The 19,416-nt window shown below is 32.5% G+C and overlaps 1 protein-coding gene and 1 non-coding gene across 2 annotated transcripts; both read right to left on the reverse strand.

Moving 5' to 3' along the window:
* Window positions 1–4,923: 4,923 nt before the first annotated feature.
* On the reverse strand, window positions 4,924–5,004 carry TRNAL-CAG (transfer RNA leucine (anticodon CAG)). Its single transcript has one exon. It is a non-coding gene; the product is annotated as a tRNA-Leu (tRNA).
* A 324-nt stretch (window positions 5,005–5,328) lies between these two features.
* On the reverse strand, window positions 5,329–8,123 carry LOC136212485 (protein FEZ). The gene is made up of 3 exons (XM_066002773.1): window positions 7,718–8,123; window positions 7,339–7,643; window positions 5,329–6,065 (listed from the first exon to the last, which is right to left on the reverse strand). The coding sequence occupies exons 1-3, from the start codon at window positions 7,896–7,898 to the stop codon at window positions 5,466–5,468; spliced, it is 1,086 nt and encodes a 361-aa protein (XP_065858845.1). The 5' UTR covers window positions 7,899–8,123; the 3' UTR covers window positions 5,329–5,465.
* Window positions 8,124–19,416: the final 11,293 nt, after the last annotated feature.

Consider the following 19,416-nt stretch of genomic DNA (forward strand, 5'->3'; position numbering starts at 1 on the left):
CCGAGGCCTTGGCTCAATATGTGGAATTTATTTGTGTTAAATTTAGTTATAAATTATGATACGAACCTGTGAAATTGGTGACACCCTTGTTCAAGTAGGGGATAAGGTAAGTTGCTATTTTCTTGATGATCTTGAGATTATTTTGGTATACTATCCGTTGAAATAAAACTACAATTGATAATGCAGAGTTCTATAGCTAAGGAGGTCTTATGCTGTATAATTATAATGTTCTATAGCTAAGGAGGTCTTATGCTGTATATGTTGGCAAAATATATTTACTTTACAGTAAGATTTAGCTAAGGAGGTTCTATAGCTTTTTTAATGTTAAATAGACTTAGTACATCAGTAGCCCACTAAATTTTACTCAAAAAGTATATTTTTTTGATTTCATGAACTTCATAGAACTTTATAAACTTGTAAAGTGTTGATTTCTTGAATTTATAAACTGTTCAGTTAGTTCTTTGAATGAGTAAAATAAAAAGGTTAAAATCAACTTCAAGAATGAGTTTATGTGAAAATTTGAGACAAATGAATCTTTGATGTTCGGAAATATGCAAATGAAAAAGGTGTATAAAGAGTTGGAAACAGAATATGTAAAATGTTTTGAGCTGCAAATATTGCCTCTAAACTAGGCTTTTGGACTTGGAACGAATGTTTAGAAGGAATTGAGAGTAAAAACGGACAGTAAAGGGTCGGAAATGGGAACTGGAAATTATTGGACATAAACTAATAAAAGCTGAGGAAAAGTGATTTTAATGGACTTCTACCTAATGAATTGAAAGCAAAATTTTGAACCTGTATTTTTGGGATTATTGGTGGTGATTTGGCATGAAAGCTTATGGTGCTATTTATAGTTTTTTCTTAGAAGGTTTGTTGGTTGAATTAGTTGTCTACTATCCTTATTTTTTTCTCGAAATTTGCTCTCTATCTCGTCATATCAGCCCATTCTCCTACTTTCACTCCACTATCTTGCCACATCAACCTACTAATTCATACTTCTTGGTTTAGGGATGGTTTGTACTAGGAGTGCACATGGTCGGTTAACCAGTCTATTAACAATAACCAGTCTATTAACAAAAACCATTAACCAGTTCATTTAATTCGGTTAACCATATTTCGGTTAATATAAACTTCGGTCGGTTAACCTATATTTCAGTCGGTTAACCATTAGTGACTTTTCGTAGCAAATATCATTTTATATCTATAATTATTGCCAAAATATGTAACTTCAAATTTAATTAACAAAATTGCCAAAACAAATAAGTCTTCCGAGCTTCTGTAAAATATGCTCCTGTATAGGACATATGGCTTACGAATGTAGGAAGAATAGGCCGCCGATGGAACCTAAGAAAAAACCAGAGCAGGATCGGCAAAAAACAGCGATTCCAGTAAAAGCAGTTACAGACAGAATTATAACAGAATTGCACCCAGATAAGGAAGGGGCTCCTAATGCCAATGATGTCAATGATAATTTAGCAGACTTACATCTGAATGATGAAGCAGCGCCTCACGAGGACGGAGACCCAGAGGTTTTTTTGGAGGATGAAGTAAATAGGCCAATTTCCCTAGGAAATAGCAACCTTAACATCTCGGTGAATGGTAAATCTCCGGGGGTGGAGAGCACGGTTCCGAGCAAGGAGATGACTTGGGAGGACCAAATGGCGCTGGAGGAGGGAGAGTGGCAGGAGGTGTCGAAAACCAAGAAAGCTAGTTCAGACTCAGGATCGTCGAAAACAGCAACCCGTAATAAACAGGTCAGCAAACCCCCGGTACGTTTTAAATGAAAGTCTTGTTCTGAAATTGCCGCGGGATCCATAACTCGGAGACCCAGCGGTTCCTGTATAATTTGTGTACAAAGCACAAGCCGGATCTTTTATGTTTAGATGAACCTATGGTCAGCAGAGATGTTGTTAATGCTTCTTTTTGGAACAGTATCAGTATGTCCTACCTCGCATCTAATCAGCGGGATAGGGAGACTTTATGGCTATTTAAGTCGAATAGTTTGAGCTCAGCAGTTTCGGTTATTACCACACATGAGCAGTTTATTTTATTGCATTGTTCTAATTCCACCTCAAATCAGTACTGCTGTTTCGTCTATGGTAGTATTTGGGCAAATCGTCGGAGGGATATGTTTGAAACGTTACAACATATCCTGATCGAGTGCAAATTTGCCAAGGCACTTTGGCAAAGCATCTCATCGCTGTTCGGGAGACGCTTACACATCGACGGTACATACAAGGATTTAATTAAGTGGGCAGCGAAGCAAAGGTTCAGTTCGCAGATTAAGGTACTCTGGATTAGTGCAGTTATTCACTTGTCGTGGGTGATCTGGTATCTCCGCAATGAATGTGTATTTAACGACATTACGCCTAGCATCCATCATGCCTTAAAACTGCTATGGGACAACATACGCAGGTCTGATCACTTCCGTCTTGGTATCGTTTGGAACTCTACTACGGAATTGGCTATTCTGCGTAATTTGAATATCACGCCTCGCTGCTCGCGCGCTCCGAGAGTAATCGCGGTTCCATGGACGCCTCCACCGACGGGTTGGATAAAAGCTAACTGTGATGCCTCGGTTTCAGGCTCTTCTGCAGGCTGCGGCGGAGTTTTCAGGAATGAGTTTGGTCAGGTTCTGGGCTGTTTTGCCGCTGTTGCGGCAGATCTACTGGTTCACTTTGCGGAACTTCGAGCTGCAATATCAGCGATCCGTTTAGCAGGGACTCAAGGTTGGCGTAATTTCCGGTTGGAAAGCGACTCCACCTACGTAGGCTCCTTGTTCAGGAATCCGCAGGCGGTTCCATGGATTTTCCAAGAGGATTGGATTCACTGTCAACAGGTTATATCCGGAATGAGGTTTGTGGTTGTCCATACGCTGAGGGAAGGTAATCGCGTCGCTGATGCATTGGCCAATCACGCTAGACTTGGTCACTCAAATACGTGGTGGGGTGAATATCCCTCCTTTTGTAACAGCCTAGTCTTAGCCGACCTGATAGGTAGAGACAATTTTCGGTTTTCTTAACGCCTTTGGCGGAACCTTTTTGTATTCTTTCATTTTTTATTTATTAATTCATTCGGGTCCCTGGTCTTGGGTTCTGGGGGTGCCAGCATAGCTGGGATGTTCAGAATTCGTGTCTCAGTCCCCCGCTTCCAAAAAAAAAAAAACAAATAAGTTTTAAGTTATTTTGATATTTTTAACTTAAAAATTAAATACAAATATGTATATTTATAGATTGATAATTAAATTTCCACATATATTTATACTAGTTTTATGTGTATTAATACATAATCGGTTTATTTTTCGATTTCGGTTAACCATCGGTTTTTAAAATAAAAACCGTAAACTAGTTCATCGGTTACAGTTAACCTATTTTTTGGTTTGGTTTCGGTTTCGGAAATTGGTTTTTCGGTTTTTCGGTTTTCCGGTTAGTTTTGTGTATCCCTAGTTTGTACCTGTGCATATGTGTGAATAAGAAGTTAGACTTCAAGTACTAGCTCTTGGTTCGGTTTGGTGTCCCTTGGTACGTGCCGAACGTCTCTTATCGTTGAGCCAATGTGTAAAACTTTTGCTGAATTTTAAGCCACACGATGTGTGACTTGCTTTTACGTATGCCTTAGACTTGAATCTTGTTTCACACGGCATGTTGGCTAGCCACACGTCATGTAAATTAAATATTTTTTGGGTAGGGACCGTGAGGCTACCCATACACCGTGTGGGTTGCTTAGCCTGTAAATTGAGAGACGTGTTTTGCTTCCACACGCCGTGTGGAAGCTTATTATTTTTTTTTCCTTCTGTTGTTTTCGCTAAACTTTATTCTAAAATTAATTATATATAGCTTTTCCTCATAAAATAAATTTTTATTTTTGAGGGCCAATAATTTTCTTGCTGCAACAGATAATCAGAATTATGAACTCGTCATTCTTTTATTCTTTTTATATTTTTTCACTATAAGGTGTCGATTCCATTCCACAATAAATCTTCTACATATCATTATCTTCGTTCTACCCATTGCTCATGTTACTTTCAACATACTTATTGTTCCTTTTGGAATAGCAAGACGTATTTATATTATTCCTAATTTAATTGAGTTAGAGCTTTAGATTTTAATTCAGTTTGCGTGACGGGCTGATCTGATAAATTTTTTAGTATGTTAATAATTTCTATTTAGTTTTTATTTAGGTCAATATATATCAATTAGTTACCTCCATTTCTGTTTTGGTATATTAAGTTAGGGTAATTAATTTATTAGTCCCTATATTTTCAAAAACACATAGTAAAGTCTATAACCTTTTTCTCAGTGAATTGTTTAGTCATTTCGTCTGTTTGTTAGATTTTTTATCGTTTATGACTTCGGAAATGACTAAATTACCCTTTACTATTTACTTTCAAACTTCAGAAGAAGAAATCCAATTTAGAAGAAGAAGCTATTTGTATGGAAAACAAGAAAAAGAACAGATCCAATACTTACGAATTTGAACGATTAAGAAGAAAATTAAGAAGAAGAACACTCAAAGTTGATTTCAAATGCATTAGAGTTTAAAGGAAAGGAAAATAAAGGAAAAAAAGAACGCAAATCCAAATTGACAAACAGAATCTTCATGAGAGTCTAACGGCAGGGACTAAACAGTTCACCGAGAAAAATGTTAGGGACTAAATAGTTCACCAAAAAAAACGTTAGGGACTTTATCGTGTGTTTTTTAAAATACAGGGACTAAACAGTGTGTTTTGTCAAAATATAAGGACGAATAAATTAATTACCAATTAAGTTATTGGACCTGGTTAATGGTTTTATGGTCATTCTCCTTAAGATGGTATACGCACAAATATTTGGGCCCCAAATTGCAAAAACTCAGGCTTTCACGCACTACTTCTCCCAACGAAAAAAGAAAAAAAGGGTTAACAAAAAAGATAAAAAAAGAATTTGTCAAGAATGGGATTCGAACCCATGCCCTTTCGGACCAGTACCTGAAACTGGCGCCTTAGACCAACTCGGCCATCTTGACTTCTTGAAATTGTTTTAGAGATTTTGCTATATAACCAAAATCAATATTATCCAATAGCCGATTATATGACCGCCTTGGGAATAACATTTTAGTTAGGCATCCAATTTTGAAAACATAAAAACTTGATTCAATTGAATACCACTTGACCATATTTCAGGTTTAAAAAACATTAAATATATTTTTTTATTTCTCTGTCTAAAATTTAAAATTTTACTTTTTTTTTTTGTTTTTCTTTTTGATGTTAGAAATGGAATTTTCTTCTCATGACTGGACAAAATAATATATTGAACGTATAGACAAATACAAAGGAAAATTAGTAAGACAAAGAAGTAGCAAATAATTCCTTTAAAAAAAAGTAGCAGCACATAACATAATCAAAACTGTACAAAAAATATAGAAATAACACCTAACTAACAAAATGATATACTTAAATCCCATTTGTGTTTATAAAATAACAGGATTTAAGTATAGCATTTGTTAGCACTAGTAGAATAAGCAGAAGAAATTTGAGAATCCCAAACATCTGAATCTGAATCTCCCAAACTGAAAGGAAATCCCATAGACCTTATGTTTCCCCACTGGTTCTCATCATTCTTCCTTTCATTTTCTTCACCCAAACTTATTGAGAAACCATTGTAGAAACTCTCCTCACATGTCTTATTTATTACATCATTAATCAGGGCGGGGTTCGCGATTTCGAGGGGCGAAAACATGAAGTTGGTGCTGAGATTTTCAGGGAAGATTGATGGTTTTTGGAGTGTAGGATGTATAGGTTTGTAAGAGGTGGATGAGATGTGGTCTAGTCCAGAGAAGTTGGAAGGAGAAGGTGCTTGATGTTGTAGTTGTTGGTTGTTTGAGCATATTTGGAAAACTGATGCTATTTCAGAAGTGCAGGAGATGTTGTCTGAACTGAACTGAGGTGCACAGTTTGGTGTTTGGTTTAGTAAATGATGATCAGGAGTAGTAGTAGTGTCTGGGAAATGGGAAATCCAGGAATGGTTTAGAGCTCTTTGTGCCATTGAATTTGTTTTCTTGAATATTCTGCATATAGCCCATGCATCCTGTTTTCCACAAATTTATCATATCAGTAAAGATTGCCTCAAATATATAAATAGCTAGCTAATACTTAACACAACTCATAACTGACTCAGCGGCTCGAGTTTGGTTCGATTTGTAAGCGAGCAGGCTCATTTATAGATTTGTATCGATTATAATATTTATGAGCAGATTTGTGAGTAAGCTATGTTCGGTGATTCTTTTAATAGTAATATTTATTATTTATAAAGGAGAAAATGTAAAACTAAGTAGTTTTGTTCACGAATTTTGCTCGTGAACTTGCTTATGAACATAACTAATGAGTTATTCACGAGCAAAGTTCATAAATAAAATTATTGGGTTTCTTACGTGTAAATTTTGTTAACAGAATTAACAAGATGCTCGTGAGCAAAACTTGTAAACAAAATAAACAAGATCCTCGCGAAAAGCACACAAACAATTAATTTTCTTAATGAGTCAAGCTCGAGCAGGATTTTGAGCTCAAACAAAGCTCAAAGCTCGACTTGAGCTTATTAACCTTATACTAAGCAAACATGAATAAACCAAAGCTCGACTCATATCGATTACAACCATAATTTCCTATCTCTATTATTTCCTTCAACCCACAACTTAGTATTCCATTTCATATAATGTCGTTTATTAATATTGTATTCCAAGCACAAATAAATATCCAAAAAAACCAATTGAAAATATATTCTATCAACCACCACAAAAATGGCATCTCTAACTAATTTTTAGAGTGGGTTGGAAATGCCCTAAAATATACTTTTTAAACAAAATGCTTACTTCAAAGTTTATAGCTAACTATTGTGAGATATTTAGCACTATCTCATAGTTGAACATATGGAACATAAAGTTTAGATAACTAGATAGATAATGTACAAATGGTCTATAATATTGAGGTTTCTATTGTAAGCACTCTGTCCTTGGACGATCCCATAAGAGAAATGACACATATCGTTTTTTTATAGAGATACTCATGAACCGAGTGCTTGCAATAATTTATTCTAATATTAGGTTTGTCCAACTTCACATTAGAAAGCTGTGGATACCATATTGTATAACTTGGCCTAACAAAACCTCAACAGATAAAACTTCACATCAGATGCTTATAAGAACCCCATAGGAGAAATGGGACGTGTTACTTTTCTCAGAAAAATGCATGTCGCTTCTCCTATAGGGTATTGCAAACACACGGTACTTGCAATAAAACCCAAGACTTGTTAAAGGGAAAAAACAACACAAGGAGTAGTATAGAAAAGGGTTTAAAAAAATTACATTAGGTGGAAGTGATTTGTCAAGGAACTTCTTAGGCACAGGAGATGAATCTACAATAGACGGTAGTCTAAACTCATGCATCATCCAATCTGTTTTAATCCCTTTAGCCGCTCTCCCTCTGTAAAAAACCAAAGACTTCTTCAAACCTATGCACTTTGTTCCATCCGAGGAATAAATAGGCCTGTCCGTTCCCGTTGCTTTCCAAAACCCAGCTCCCGTGACTCTATTCGGCCGAGCACTATTCCTGTACTTCCTATCTCTTGGGCAGTAAAAATACCACTCCTTTTCCCCTGTCGTCGCCAATTCTAATAACCCACAAAAATCAGAAACCAAACACAACAACAACAAAAACAACATTAATACTAAGTAAACTACTTACTTGGAAGATCCCAGGGATCATATTTATAAATATCCACTTGCTTAATCAGCTCAATACACAGACTTCTGTGTTGTATCTTCCTTTTCAGGTAAAAACCAACGAGTTCTTCGTCCGTTGGATGAAATCGAAACCCGGGTAACATCACGTCATCCATTTTATCAACATCGTTCTTCTCCTCCATTAGACTTGAAACTGGCTGAAACTGGCTGAAACTCACTGAAAGTTACTGAAACTTTCTGAAACTCACTGAAACTCAGTGAAACTCAAGAAATTAATGAGTGAAAGTGTGTGTTTGGGTTGTTGAAACTTATAAGGAGGTGTTTGGAAATCATTTTAAGGATCTCAAGAAGAGAAGACTACAAAATTAGCAGTTTTTTGGGATTTGTATAGAGAAAATTGAATTCACACTCATTCATTTTATCTTCAAACAAAGTCAAATACTAGATGACAAAGCAAGCTTCCTCTTTCCTACTATTTCATAATAATCTAGGAGTATTTTAATTTTTTAATTTTATTGAATAGTGTTTTGTAGAGTAGCTAGATGGACCAAATTCCAATAATACAAAAAAGTTTGAATTAGATTTATGTTCAATCTTATGAGATTCTGAAAAATAATAAATTTTATAAAAGTTTGCTAACATCAAAAAATACTCTTTCTATTCCATTCCTTTTCAGCTTCTATTCCATCCTCTTTGCCACATAACAAAACAACATGTGACTTGTCAGACTTTCAAGTTTTGGATCTTGAGGGAGATTCTTACAACTTTTTTTATTAAACATTCATAATATTAATATCAGAAAATTGGGACCGTAGGATAAAATTTTAGGGCAAAAATACATTTCTGATCCTTAAAATTATAGTATTATTAATATTATAGTCTTTAAATTTGATTCTATGACATAAAAGTTGAACTTTATATTATATTAACATTAAAATCCAAAAAAAAATCGGTTGCAAATTAAATAAATAATGGTATTGATAAGTTTTTTTTTTTTTTTTTTTTTTTTTTGATGAAATGGTATTGATAAGTTTGATCATATTATTAACTCTATTTTATCAATATCTACGAGTCATTATTTGGTTACTGTTCAAGGGATTTTATTTTATTTGAGTTTTAATAGCATAATGTAAAGTTCAATTGTTTTATATAATGAAAATGAAGAGGGTGTTTGTTTCAGCTTTTCGGATGAGCGTTTAGCGTTTCACTTCAAACCGCAGGAAATATAACGTTTGGTTAGGTTTATATAACCGCAGCGTTTAGCATTTTCTCTGGAAACTGCAGCGTTTTGGAGCGTTTCACGAAAAGCTCCTATTTGGAGCTTTTATAAACAGTTGTTTGTAGTTAGTTGTTATTGACAGAATTATCTTTCTTATTTCCACAAAAATATGTTTATTCTTTAATATTATTTATATTTCTACAACATAATTACCAGAAGAACAAGGTTTTGTTGCGTTTAATAAATTTTTTATTTTTTATATAGATTATTTTTATTAATTTGTGTAACACATTTTTTATTTTATAATAGGATAAAGTGTAAAATTACGCCAATATTTATAGCTAGGAGCAATTTTACTCTTAACGTCAATTATACCCTTAATTTTGGCAGCTAAAAGCAATTTTACCCATAACATTGTCAAGTTTGGTTAATTTGAGAAATAATTTATCAAATTGTCTTCTTGATCATGAATATTGTCATCTACACTTCACATGTGTACCATTTTATCATCGTTAGTAACAGATCACAAACATATGATTAGACGTGAATTTTTTTTAAGAAAATAAAAAAAATATATTGTCTTTTGTACGAGTCAAAAAAATTTCCAATATTTCATCGAAGTAAAATTGCTCTTAGCTGCCAGAGTTATGGGTAAAATTGCACCATTTTAGACATTAAGAGTAAAATTATTACTATTTGTAAAGGTTATGGATATTTTTTCACATTTTTCCTTTTATAATTTCATCGTTGATTAATTTAAAACATGTCCATTTTAGACATTTTAAATACGAACAGCAACAGTTCAATATAATTTTACCAAACACTGGTAATTAAACAGCTAATAACAAACAGCTAACACCAACAGCTAACAGCTTACTGCAACTGCAAACAGCTAACAGCAACTGCAACAGCTATTAGCTAACAGCTGAACCAAACAGGCCCGAAGTTTAAATACCATATTATTAATATAACTCTAGTTTAAAGAGTCATGGATATATTTTAGGATTAATTCTAAAAGAAATTTATGTGGTTACACTGCTTTGCAGATAAAGGACTGCTGTAATTTTTTTTTTGGGGTTAAAACGAGCACGGTGTTTATCGGCATTTGCAAATCGGAGATTTTTAGATATGACATCAAATTGAAAATTTTCAAGAATTAAAGTTGTTTAGTATCACATTTACTACGGAACCACATTTTTTATTTTTCCAAATTATAATTTTTGAAGTTTTCTGTTTCTTCACCAAGCAACACTTAAATGATCCCAAAATTAAAAAGTTGAAGAATTAATTAAAGTTACTTATAATATCAGTAAATTCTTGAAAATTTTCATTTGAGATTATTGTAACAATCAAATTTTAGAATATCAATCTAAAAGTCCTCAATTTACAAATGTCGACAAACATACTTGTGGTTAAGAACTTACTTATGACTAGGGAGGTCATGAGTTCGAATTACATATGGGTGGGATGTGGTTTTTTCTTTCTTTTTTAATATAAGCGCATTGTGAGTATTTTTTTTTAAATATAATATATTATTATTATTATTATATTACGTATAAACTATTTTCCCTCTTTCTGAATAACCAGAACTAAATTTATACATTATCCTTAAAATAAATTTAGTTATCTCTCTATGAAGATTTTAATAATGACAATCAAAATTTAAATGCCACAAAAAGTATTCCTTTATCACTTACAGCTGGGTATTGTTTGTGAGTAATTAATTTTATATTATAGTGTATTATATTGAGCACTTGCTAGTTTTATTGCACATATTAATTAGATGATTAGATAACCAATAATATGATAAAAGGAGTCAATTTATAGTACGTATTGGATGGATTAATGAAGTTGGTAGTTGCATGTGAACTTCGAAAAGAGGAATTCCCAATATTGAAACCCTTAATTTCAACAATGCAAAAAACCCTAATCTAATTTCGAGGTACAATTTATTTTCCCCTCTTCTCTATTTGCATTATTTAAGTTTTCTATACTTTTGTTGGTTGTACGACATTTAATTCTCAAAAACTGGCCACTCACTACATTATTGTTTCATGTAACCAATTTAATTCAACTTCCTCCTTTTTGTTTCTTATTATCTTTGAAGCATATTCAACACCCTTCTAATTGAGCTCTTAAACTAAAATTTAAAAATCAAGAGTTAAAAGCCAACTCTAAACAGTATTCTAGTAGTTTTCAAATCACTACAGGTTTTTCCATCATCTCTATTATCGAGGGACTTCTCCTTATTCCTAGTTCTATCATTATTTCATTTTTTATTAATTATTTTTTTTAAAACACATCTCCTCTCACTATTAGTAAATATAACAACATTTAATAATTTTAATGATAAAGTAATAAATTAGGAATGAATATGTTGAGTATTGTTAGAAATGATATGTATTAGTCACTCATCAAATCATAAGAATTAATTGTTTATATTATTTTTAGATAATGTATTAAAAGTCTTGGAGATGCTCTTAAAACCCTACAATTCGATCCTTGAAATTTTACATTAAATTCTCTTATTTTATTTGTATTTTTATCAAGGCTTTTAATGTTTTAGCCTTTGCTTGGAGTTAGGAGATTAATGGATGGGAACGAGACGTGATAGAAATGAATGTTAAAAGTTAATCTTGTTTGGAAGTTTATAGAATGTAAATGAGAGGTAAAAGGTTAGCTCTCATTAAAAGATTTCTAATACTCTCATTAATTAACTTTCAATTTGTAGATTAAGGATTAGAGTTAATGGGATAAAATGTCAACTCTCATTTATCTTCATTAAATTCCTCTTATCTCCTTGCAAACAAGGGCTTAGTCCCAGAATAATAAAATAAAATTGCATTTATATATTTCATTTTAGTTGAAAAAGATTTTTGTCTTTTCAACATATCTAAAAGAGTCAATATTACTTGGTTTTTGGGAGGAAAGTTTGAGAGTGCTAATAAGTAAGAGTTAAGTTAGTAATAAATTTATGTTTGAAAATATAGTTTTATATAGATAAGGTTTGAAGTTTGATGAAAGATAATTTTTTAAATATTAACAACACTCCAACTATACTTTATAAACTATTTTTAGAGTAAAAACGCACTCAAATGATACTCTGTTCTTTTAAAAAAAAAAAACTACTCCGTTTTTAGAGTAAAGCTTTTGATAATCTATATATGAAATATTAAAATACATTACTTTATTATTAGAGTAAGGTTTAGTGATTTTTTAAAAATAAAAATATTGTTTAAATATATCTTATATTATGAAAAAATAATAATTTATGAGTTTTTGTACTTTATGTTTATGTTTTAGTTAATGTGACTTATACTATTTGGATAAATTTATATTTTTAATTTTTCATCGATATTAAAAAATTATAATAATACACGTTAGATTAGTGGGTGTATCTGTCTCCTCGGCTGGTTGCTATATGGAAGAAGAAATTGAAGCATTTCATCTAAATGGCACATGGAATCTGGTTCTAGCACCCAAAGATAAGAAGATTGTTGGCTGCAAGTGGGTGTATAAGAACAAAGAGGGTATTCCACGACGTTTTCTCTTCGATGGTAAAACACACCACAATTCATGCTTTATTAGCTCATGTTGCTATGACCGATTTAGAGTTGAAGTAACTGGATGTCAAGACAACTTTCCTAGATGGAGAGCTAGAGGAGCATACTTATTGGCTCATGTATGCTTATTAAAGAAATCTCTATATGGGCTGAAGCAATCGTCGAGGTAATGGTATAAGATATTCAATTCTTTTATGATATCACATGGTTACTTGAGATTGTCTTATGATAGGCAATGATCAAAAGTGAAATTAATTTATGGATTAAAAAGTATAAATAAATAAATATATGGACTTAAACAAAAAGTAAAAAGTAAAATAGAGACTAAAATAGAATTTTATAAGGAGTATAAAGATGTAACATAGTAAAAGAGGAGAAATGGAATAGAAAATCTTAGGAGGGTTGGCTAATGAGATTAAAGGAGTTCGGGGTAAAGTCAAAACTAAAAAAGGGTAAAATGAATTATTATATTAATAGAACAAGTACCAACAAAATGAATGAAACATCCTCTTTTCCTTACTCTTTCTTGAAACCCCAAAACAAAGCCCCTTAAACATGTACCATCTACCAAGCTCGAGTTATGTAATGACTTCGTAGGACTTGGAGCATGATGCTTCTAACTCTAATGGGCATATAAAGAGGATGAAGACTTTGGAATAAGAGTTAAGGAGGAGATTTCTAACTTTAACTTTAAATTCACAAGTCATCAAAACTCGAAGATCAGGCTTACTTAGAGTAAGGATCAAGTTTGAAATACTTGTTCATCATCAAGTTGGATATTGAACTTGGGTGTAAGTTTTGGAGCCTCTAATAGGCTTGAGTTATTTGCAGATTGGGTTGAAATTTTCTGAATAGAATTGTGTTGTAGGAAATTTATTTTGAGAGAGCATAGGGGTAAATTATATACGTGGTGTACAATCTTTACTTGTTTTCACACTTTGGTGTACAACCAAAAAAATTTTACACTAAAGTGTACAACTTTCTAGTGACCTCCCATTAAAGTGTACACCAGGTAAAAATGATCGGTCAACCCAGTCAACATGCCAAATCATCAATTTTTAACCCATATTTTTTTTTGAAAAGTAAACATTGATATTAGAAAAAAAACCATCAAAACGCACCAGTACATGAAACCAGTACATGAATAAAGGTTTGTAGCTTTATAACCCAACAAAACAAAGACCAGTATCAGTACCAGCTAGACTAAATCCACACCTCAAACCCATAAACCCCATACACTATTACCAGCATTTTTTTCCGACCAAAGTCGACTCCTAACAGTATACAAAATATTCCTGATCAAACCTCCATATTGTGGCTGAATTTGTTGAAAACATAGCATATTACGAGCTTTCCATATCTCATAAACTGCAACAGCAAAGGCCAAACATCTCACATGAGCCAGGAGAGTCTTACCTGCAGCCTTCTTGCATAACCATGCCACACATCGAAACCAAGAAACATTAACAAGTGGAACACGACATCTAACAGCAATCTCCCTCCAAACTGGTTGAATTGCTGGACAAGAGAAAAATAAATGTGGAACAGTCTCATCTACTAAACCACAGAAACAACAAGATTTATCAGCAACAATTCCAAAATGAAAAAGTCTACTTTTAACCTTCAATCTTTGCTTAATTACGAGCCACAGAGTAAAACTGGTCCTAGGAATATGATGAGATCCCCACACCAAACGACACCAAGACACCTTATTTTGTTTAATTCGCAGAGCTTGATAAGCAGACCTTACAGAGAAAACACCAGAAATTTCCTCAGTCCAAAACACTTTATCCTTCATTGCAGTCACTCGAAATTGTTGAATATACTCCCAAGCAGCCTCTGTTACATTATCTACAGGATCAGACAAAAACCACCTATTATTCCTCCAACAATCCACCACTTTTGCTCCTTTGGCCACATCAGTATCCTTCATATTTAGTTGAGAAAATAAATCAACAATACTAGAACCATTAGCCCAAGGATCATGCCAAAAAGAAAAAAAGCTACCATCACCAAGAATATACTTGTAAAACTGCTTAAAATCAGTCCTTATCTTCACAATATTCCTCCAACACCAACTAGCATCCAAAGGCTTAGTAATGCCCCAAAAACTCAATCTCCTTAACTTGTTTCTAATAGCCCATTGCGCCCATAAGGTAGACTTCAAACTTACCAAGTCCCAAATCCACTTTCCAATTACAGCACGATTCCAAACTTGCAAATCAGTCACCTCTAAACCTCCATTTTTATGAAATATCGTTTCTCTCTCTAACTCTCATCTCTCTCATTTTCACTTTTTCTCTCTAACTCTCTCTCTAATTCTTCCTTTCTCTCTCCCCCTTTATAGCCAATTAATGGAAGTTGTCTTATGGAATATCCAGGAATAGTGAAAATGAAAATGAAACCGAATAAAGGTAGGAAGTTTCAAAATTTCATTAATCTATTTATCTTGTTTACTGTTTGCTATCTGGTTTGCATTCGTGGAATGTAATTCAAATGTGTTGGATCTATCATTGATTCATTGCACATAAGGTCATTTGCTGTGTCTCATTGTTAATGCTTTATTTTTGGATTTTTGTTTGATCTTGATTTGTTAAGAGCGTGTCTAAAATTGTAGCAGACACAATTAACTATATTATGTGCGTGTCCAGGAGGCGTTTGTATGTATTATGAAACAAAAGATCTAAATGATCTTTATCAATTCATAGGCTATTTGATACAAAAATCTCCTTTCAAGAAATTGAATACAGAGAAAGGCTTCATGCGATGGATTTCCGAGAGTGCTATTGTTTCCTGAAGGAACAACAACTAATGGAAAGAGAGAGAAAGGGAGAATTAGAGAGAGAAAGTTAGAAGAACAAAGTGAAAATGAGAGAGATGAGAGTTAAAGAGGGAAATAGATTAATGAATACCGATTAGATAGCAAACAGTAAACAAGATAAATAGATTAATGAAATTTTGAAATTTCCTACTTTTATTGGGTTTCATTTTCATTTTCACTGTTTCTGGATATTCCATAAGACAACTTCCATTAATTAAAGGGAGAGAGAGAAAGGGAGAATTAAAGAGAGAGAGAGAGAGTTAGAGGGAGAAAGTGAAAATGAGAGAGATGAGAGTAGAGAGAGAAATGATATTTGATAAAAATGGAGGAGAGAGAAAATAAAGATGAAGATATAAGGTTGAAGAAGATGAGTGAGTCCCATTTTCATTAAAATATGAGTTAAAAATTGATGATTTGGCATGTTGACCGGTTATTTTTACCTGGTGTACACTTTAGTGGGAGGTCACCAGAAGGTTGTACACTTTACTGTGAAAAAATTTTGGTTGTATACCAAAGTGTGAAAACAAGTAAAAGTTGCACATCACGTATGTAATTTACTCGATAGCATGGATATAACAGAGAGTTGGGAAACACTTAAGCATAAAAACTTTAGGATAATTTTTGGATCGGTGAGGTTTCATAATTCTCTTGTAAATTGTTCTTGATTTTTCTTTTGGTACTACGATAAATCCAAACATGAATGATGATGAAAGAAAACGGATCAATATCTGATTTACAAAAAACTGAGATAAAGTAAAAAAATCTTCGAAACCCGAAAAAATACATATAATACCATAACATAATAAAAAAAAATTGAAAAAAGAAAAGTTTCTCTCTCATCATTAAGCTCTCAATAGGTTTAACAATGTTGTATATAGTGAAAATTACAAAATCAGTCTCTAAACTTTAATATCTTTTTATACTATTCTTTTACCTTGTTTCTCTCATTTGAGAATGCAAAAAATATAAGCATTTAAATCTCAAATTGATATAGTCAACAACTAGATATGTTTGGTGGAAAATAATCAAGAGTAACATTAATGTTGTTTAAAATGAAAATGGGGAAGCTGAATGAATTGATTGCTTAAATTAAAGTAAATGTTTGCTAGAAGCATGACAATTATATAAAAGAACCACAAAAAATAAATTAATAAATAAGTGAACATCAATTGGTCAAAATGCTAAAATCGGAAGTCAAATAGAGTGATATTCCCAAAACATTGCACTGATTTAAAAACCATTTTGTCTGATTCCCAGTAACCTATACCTAGGGTTTGCATTCATGCGTGCAATTAACTCAATTTAGATATCTTCAAAAAAAAAAAAAAAACTTAAATTAGATGATTTTTTTATTTTTTTATTCATTAACCTTGATCAAATATTTGGATATATAAAATATCTAATTCATTAAAAAATGTTATTCAATGTTTGGAGATATTCTTTTTACATAATTTTTCTATAGGCACATTACATATATAAAAAAAACTGATTTCAAGTTGTGAAAAATACGAATTCCGAGCTGTTAATTGAGTTTTATATATAAAGTTGGATTTGTTTTTGTTATCAGAGACTTCATGTGTCAAAAAATAATAACCAATGACTTAATGTATCGAAATAAAAGATCAATAATTTAATGAAAACAAAAAAACAAAAGGTAAAAAAGGAAGTGTCAGAATGCTTGTTTTGTTTTGTTTTCAAAGAAACAATGTTAAAATTAAGGATTAAACTCATATTTGGCTCATGTAGTATCCAAAATTTTATCATTTGCCCAATGTGGTATCATTTGGTAACATTTGCCCTGTAGAGTTAATATTTCAAGCGACCACTCAAAGTAATTGTTGGCCTTTTCCCCAATCACAAAAGGAGATTAAACATATGAGAAATGTTCCATATACTAGTGTGGTAGGCAGTATAATATAACTAAGACGATATGTCGTGGGCAGTATGATGTAAGTTATATGTGTAAGATCTTATATCTATCATATTGTTAGGATAATAAGTATATATTAGTCCAACCATGGACAATTGTGGATTACTCTCTATGTTATTAATGAAAGGATCTGATACACAGATGCATATAGAGAATGAGACTTGTATGTGGCAAAATCCACATCTATCTATGTTTTTTCGTTAGGCTAAGATAACATATTCACTGAGTATGGAGAAAAGTTATGTTTCCTTATATGACTTGGGTTGACTATCAGCGATACGCATCTGCAATGCAAGAGGTAATATGGTTAAAATGGTTTATGAGCGACTTAATTATTAGTTCCTTATATACTCCAATAATGATTAACAATGATAATCAATCTAGTATAGTTTTTGCTAAGGATTAAAGGTTCCATGACAAGCTAAAACACATAAAGGTTAAGTATCATTTTGTTATTTTAATTACATGCAAGGAAGTTAACGTGAAGTATATGAATATACTTATGACATGGTAGCATATCTTCTTACTAAACCTGTCACGAAAGATGCTATGTAACATGTGTTAGAGCACAATATTTGTGTCAGATTTATGAACATCCTTTATATTTATCATATTCAATGAAGTTTGAATTTATACAATACACGAGTGCGAATGTTATTTCTAATATTTGATGTTACATTATTATACACGTGAGATAGAAGTAACTCATTCACACGATTGTTTACCCTTATTTTGTCACGTGATGACACAAATAAGCTAGGTATATTTTTGAATAAATAAAGATCTTGTTGAAAAATAGAAGTCGCTTGCCTAAACTATGAAAAATAATTTCATTAAAATGCAAGATGATCATATTCATGCAAAACAATACATGTATAATCTAAATGGTAAGTTAAAAGTAACTTTAAGCCTTCTATCTTTATCTTTATTGCGAGAAGTAGTTCCTAAAGGGAGTGGAGTAATGTTTAATGTTTAGACATATCTGAATTGATGATTTCTTATGGTGTCAATGAGAGATGCACTTCTTTTAAAAGGACATGATAAAAAGCCGCAACACATATGATCCATACCATTGCGACAATGAGATGTAAAAAACACAATTTCAACTTTTTCTGGCGTGAGAATCGTCTCGTAAAACTATAATTTTTTTCAAAATTGTATCATTAGATCCTTTAGCTTATTCTAAAAGCATAATCTATTGTGGTTTTCTTGGAAAGATGGTATGTAAAGGCTATGAGTGATTTGATCTGGAACGAACCGATCAATTAAGCAAGTTAGGTTGTAATTTAATAAACATACTAAGAGAGTGATTTCCATACGCTCACGTCTTCAAGTTTACATAATTCACCATGTGTAGTGATTATACATATTTGCGCAATGGTAATAATACAACATACAATAAGGTCCGATTTGGCCCTATTTGACCTTGAGGTAACTGCCTCAGCCCCCAAACAATAAGGCCCAAGTCTAAGTTCAACATGCCAACTAATTAAAATGAAAGACCCTTCCTCTCTTCTCTTTTTAGTTAATTTTAACAATTTTTCTTTGTTTTATTACCCTTAGATGGACCACACAAAAAGAACATTCAACTTTTTCTTTCCTTTTCCTTGGATGGATTATTAGCTCTCTTTATAAATTTATCTTTCTATCCTTTTTTTCTTTTACTTAATTCTTATGAACTCTCTCTATTTTCTTTCTCAAGTCTCAACTATTTTTATTTGTGCATTACAAACATCTTGAAGAAAAGCTCTAATCATCATTAAATTTTTTTGATTCAAGTACAAATTTTATCATTATATTTTTTTTAATAAGGTGCAACAATACCTGTAGGGATAAATGGAGTAAACGAGCCGTGGCCCATTTACTGACTCATTTATGGTCCGCCCGTAACCTAGTCTGATTAGGATTAGGGTTATGGTTAGGATTTAACCTAGCTAACACAAGATAATAAATAAATAGACTTTCTCTCTCTTTCCTATGCCCCCTCTCTCTTTCTCTTCGAGTTTCGTTCTTAGTTCGTGAATCAATGGTGATTACTCCTTTGGTGTGGTAACCTCCTAGATCGGTAATACGGAGCCAATATCAATTACTTCCTCTAGCATTTGACGGATCTGGGCTACAAGAGGTAAGCCTATAAATCTATTGATTTACTTATTATTAGATCCGG

This window comes from Euphorbia lathyris, chromosome 1 (assembly GCF_963576675.1).
Source record: "Euphorbia lathyris chromosome 1, ddEupLath1.1, whole genome shotgun sequence".
In the NCBI taxonomy this organism is placed as follows: domain Eukaryota; kingdom Viridiplantae; phylum Streptophyta; class Magnoliopsida; order Malpighiales; family Euphorbiaceae; genus Euphorbia; species Euphorbia lathyris.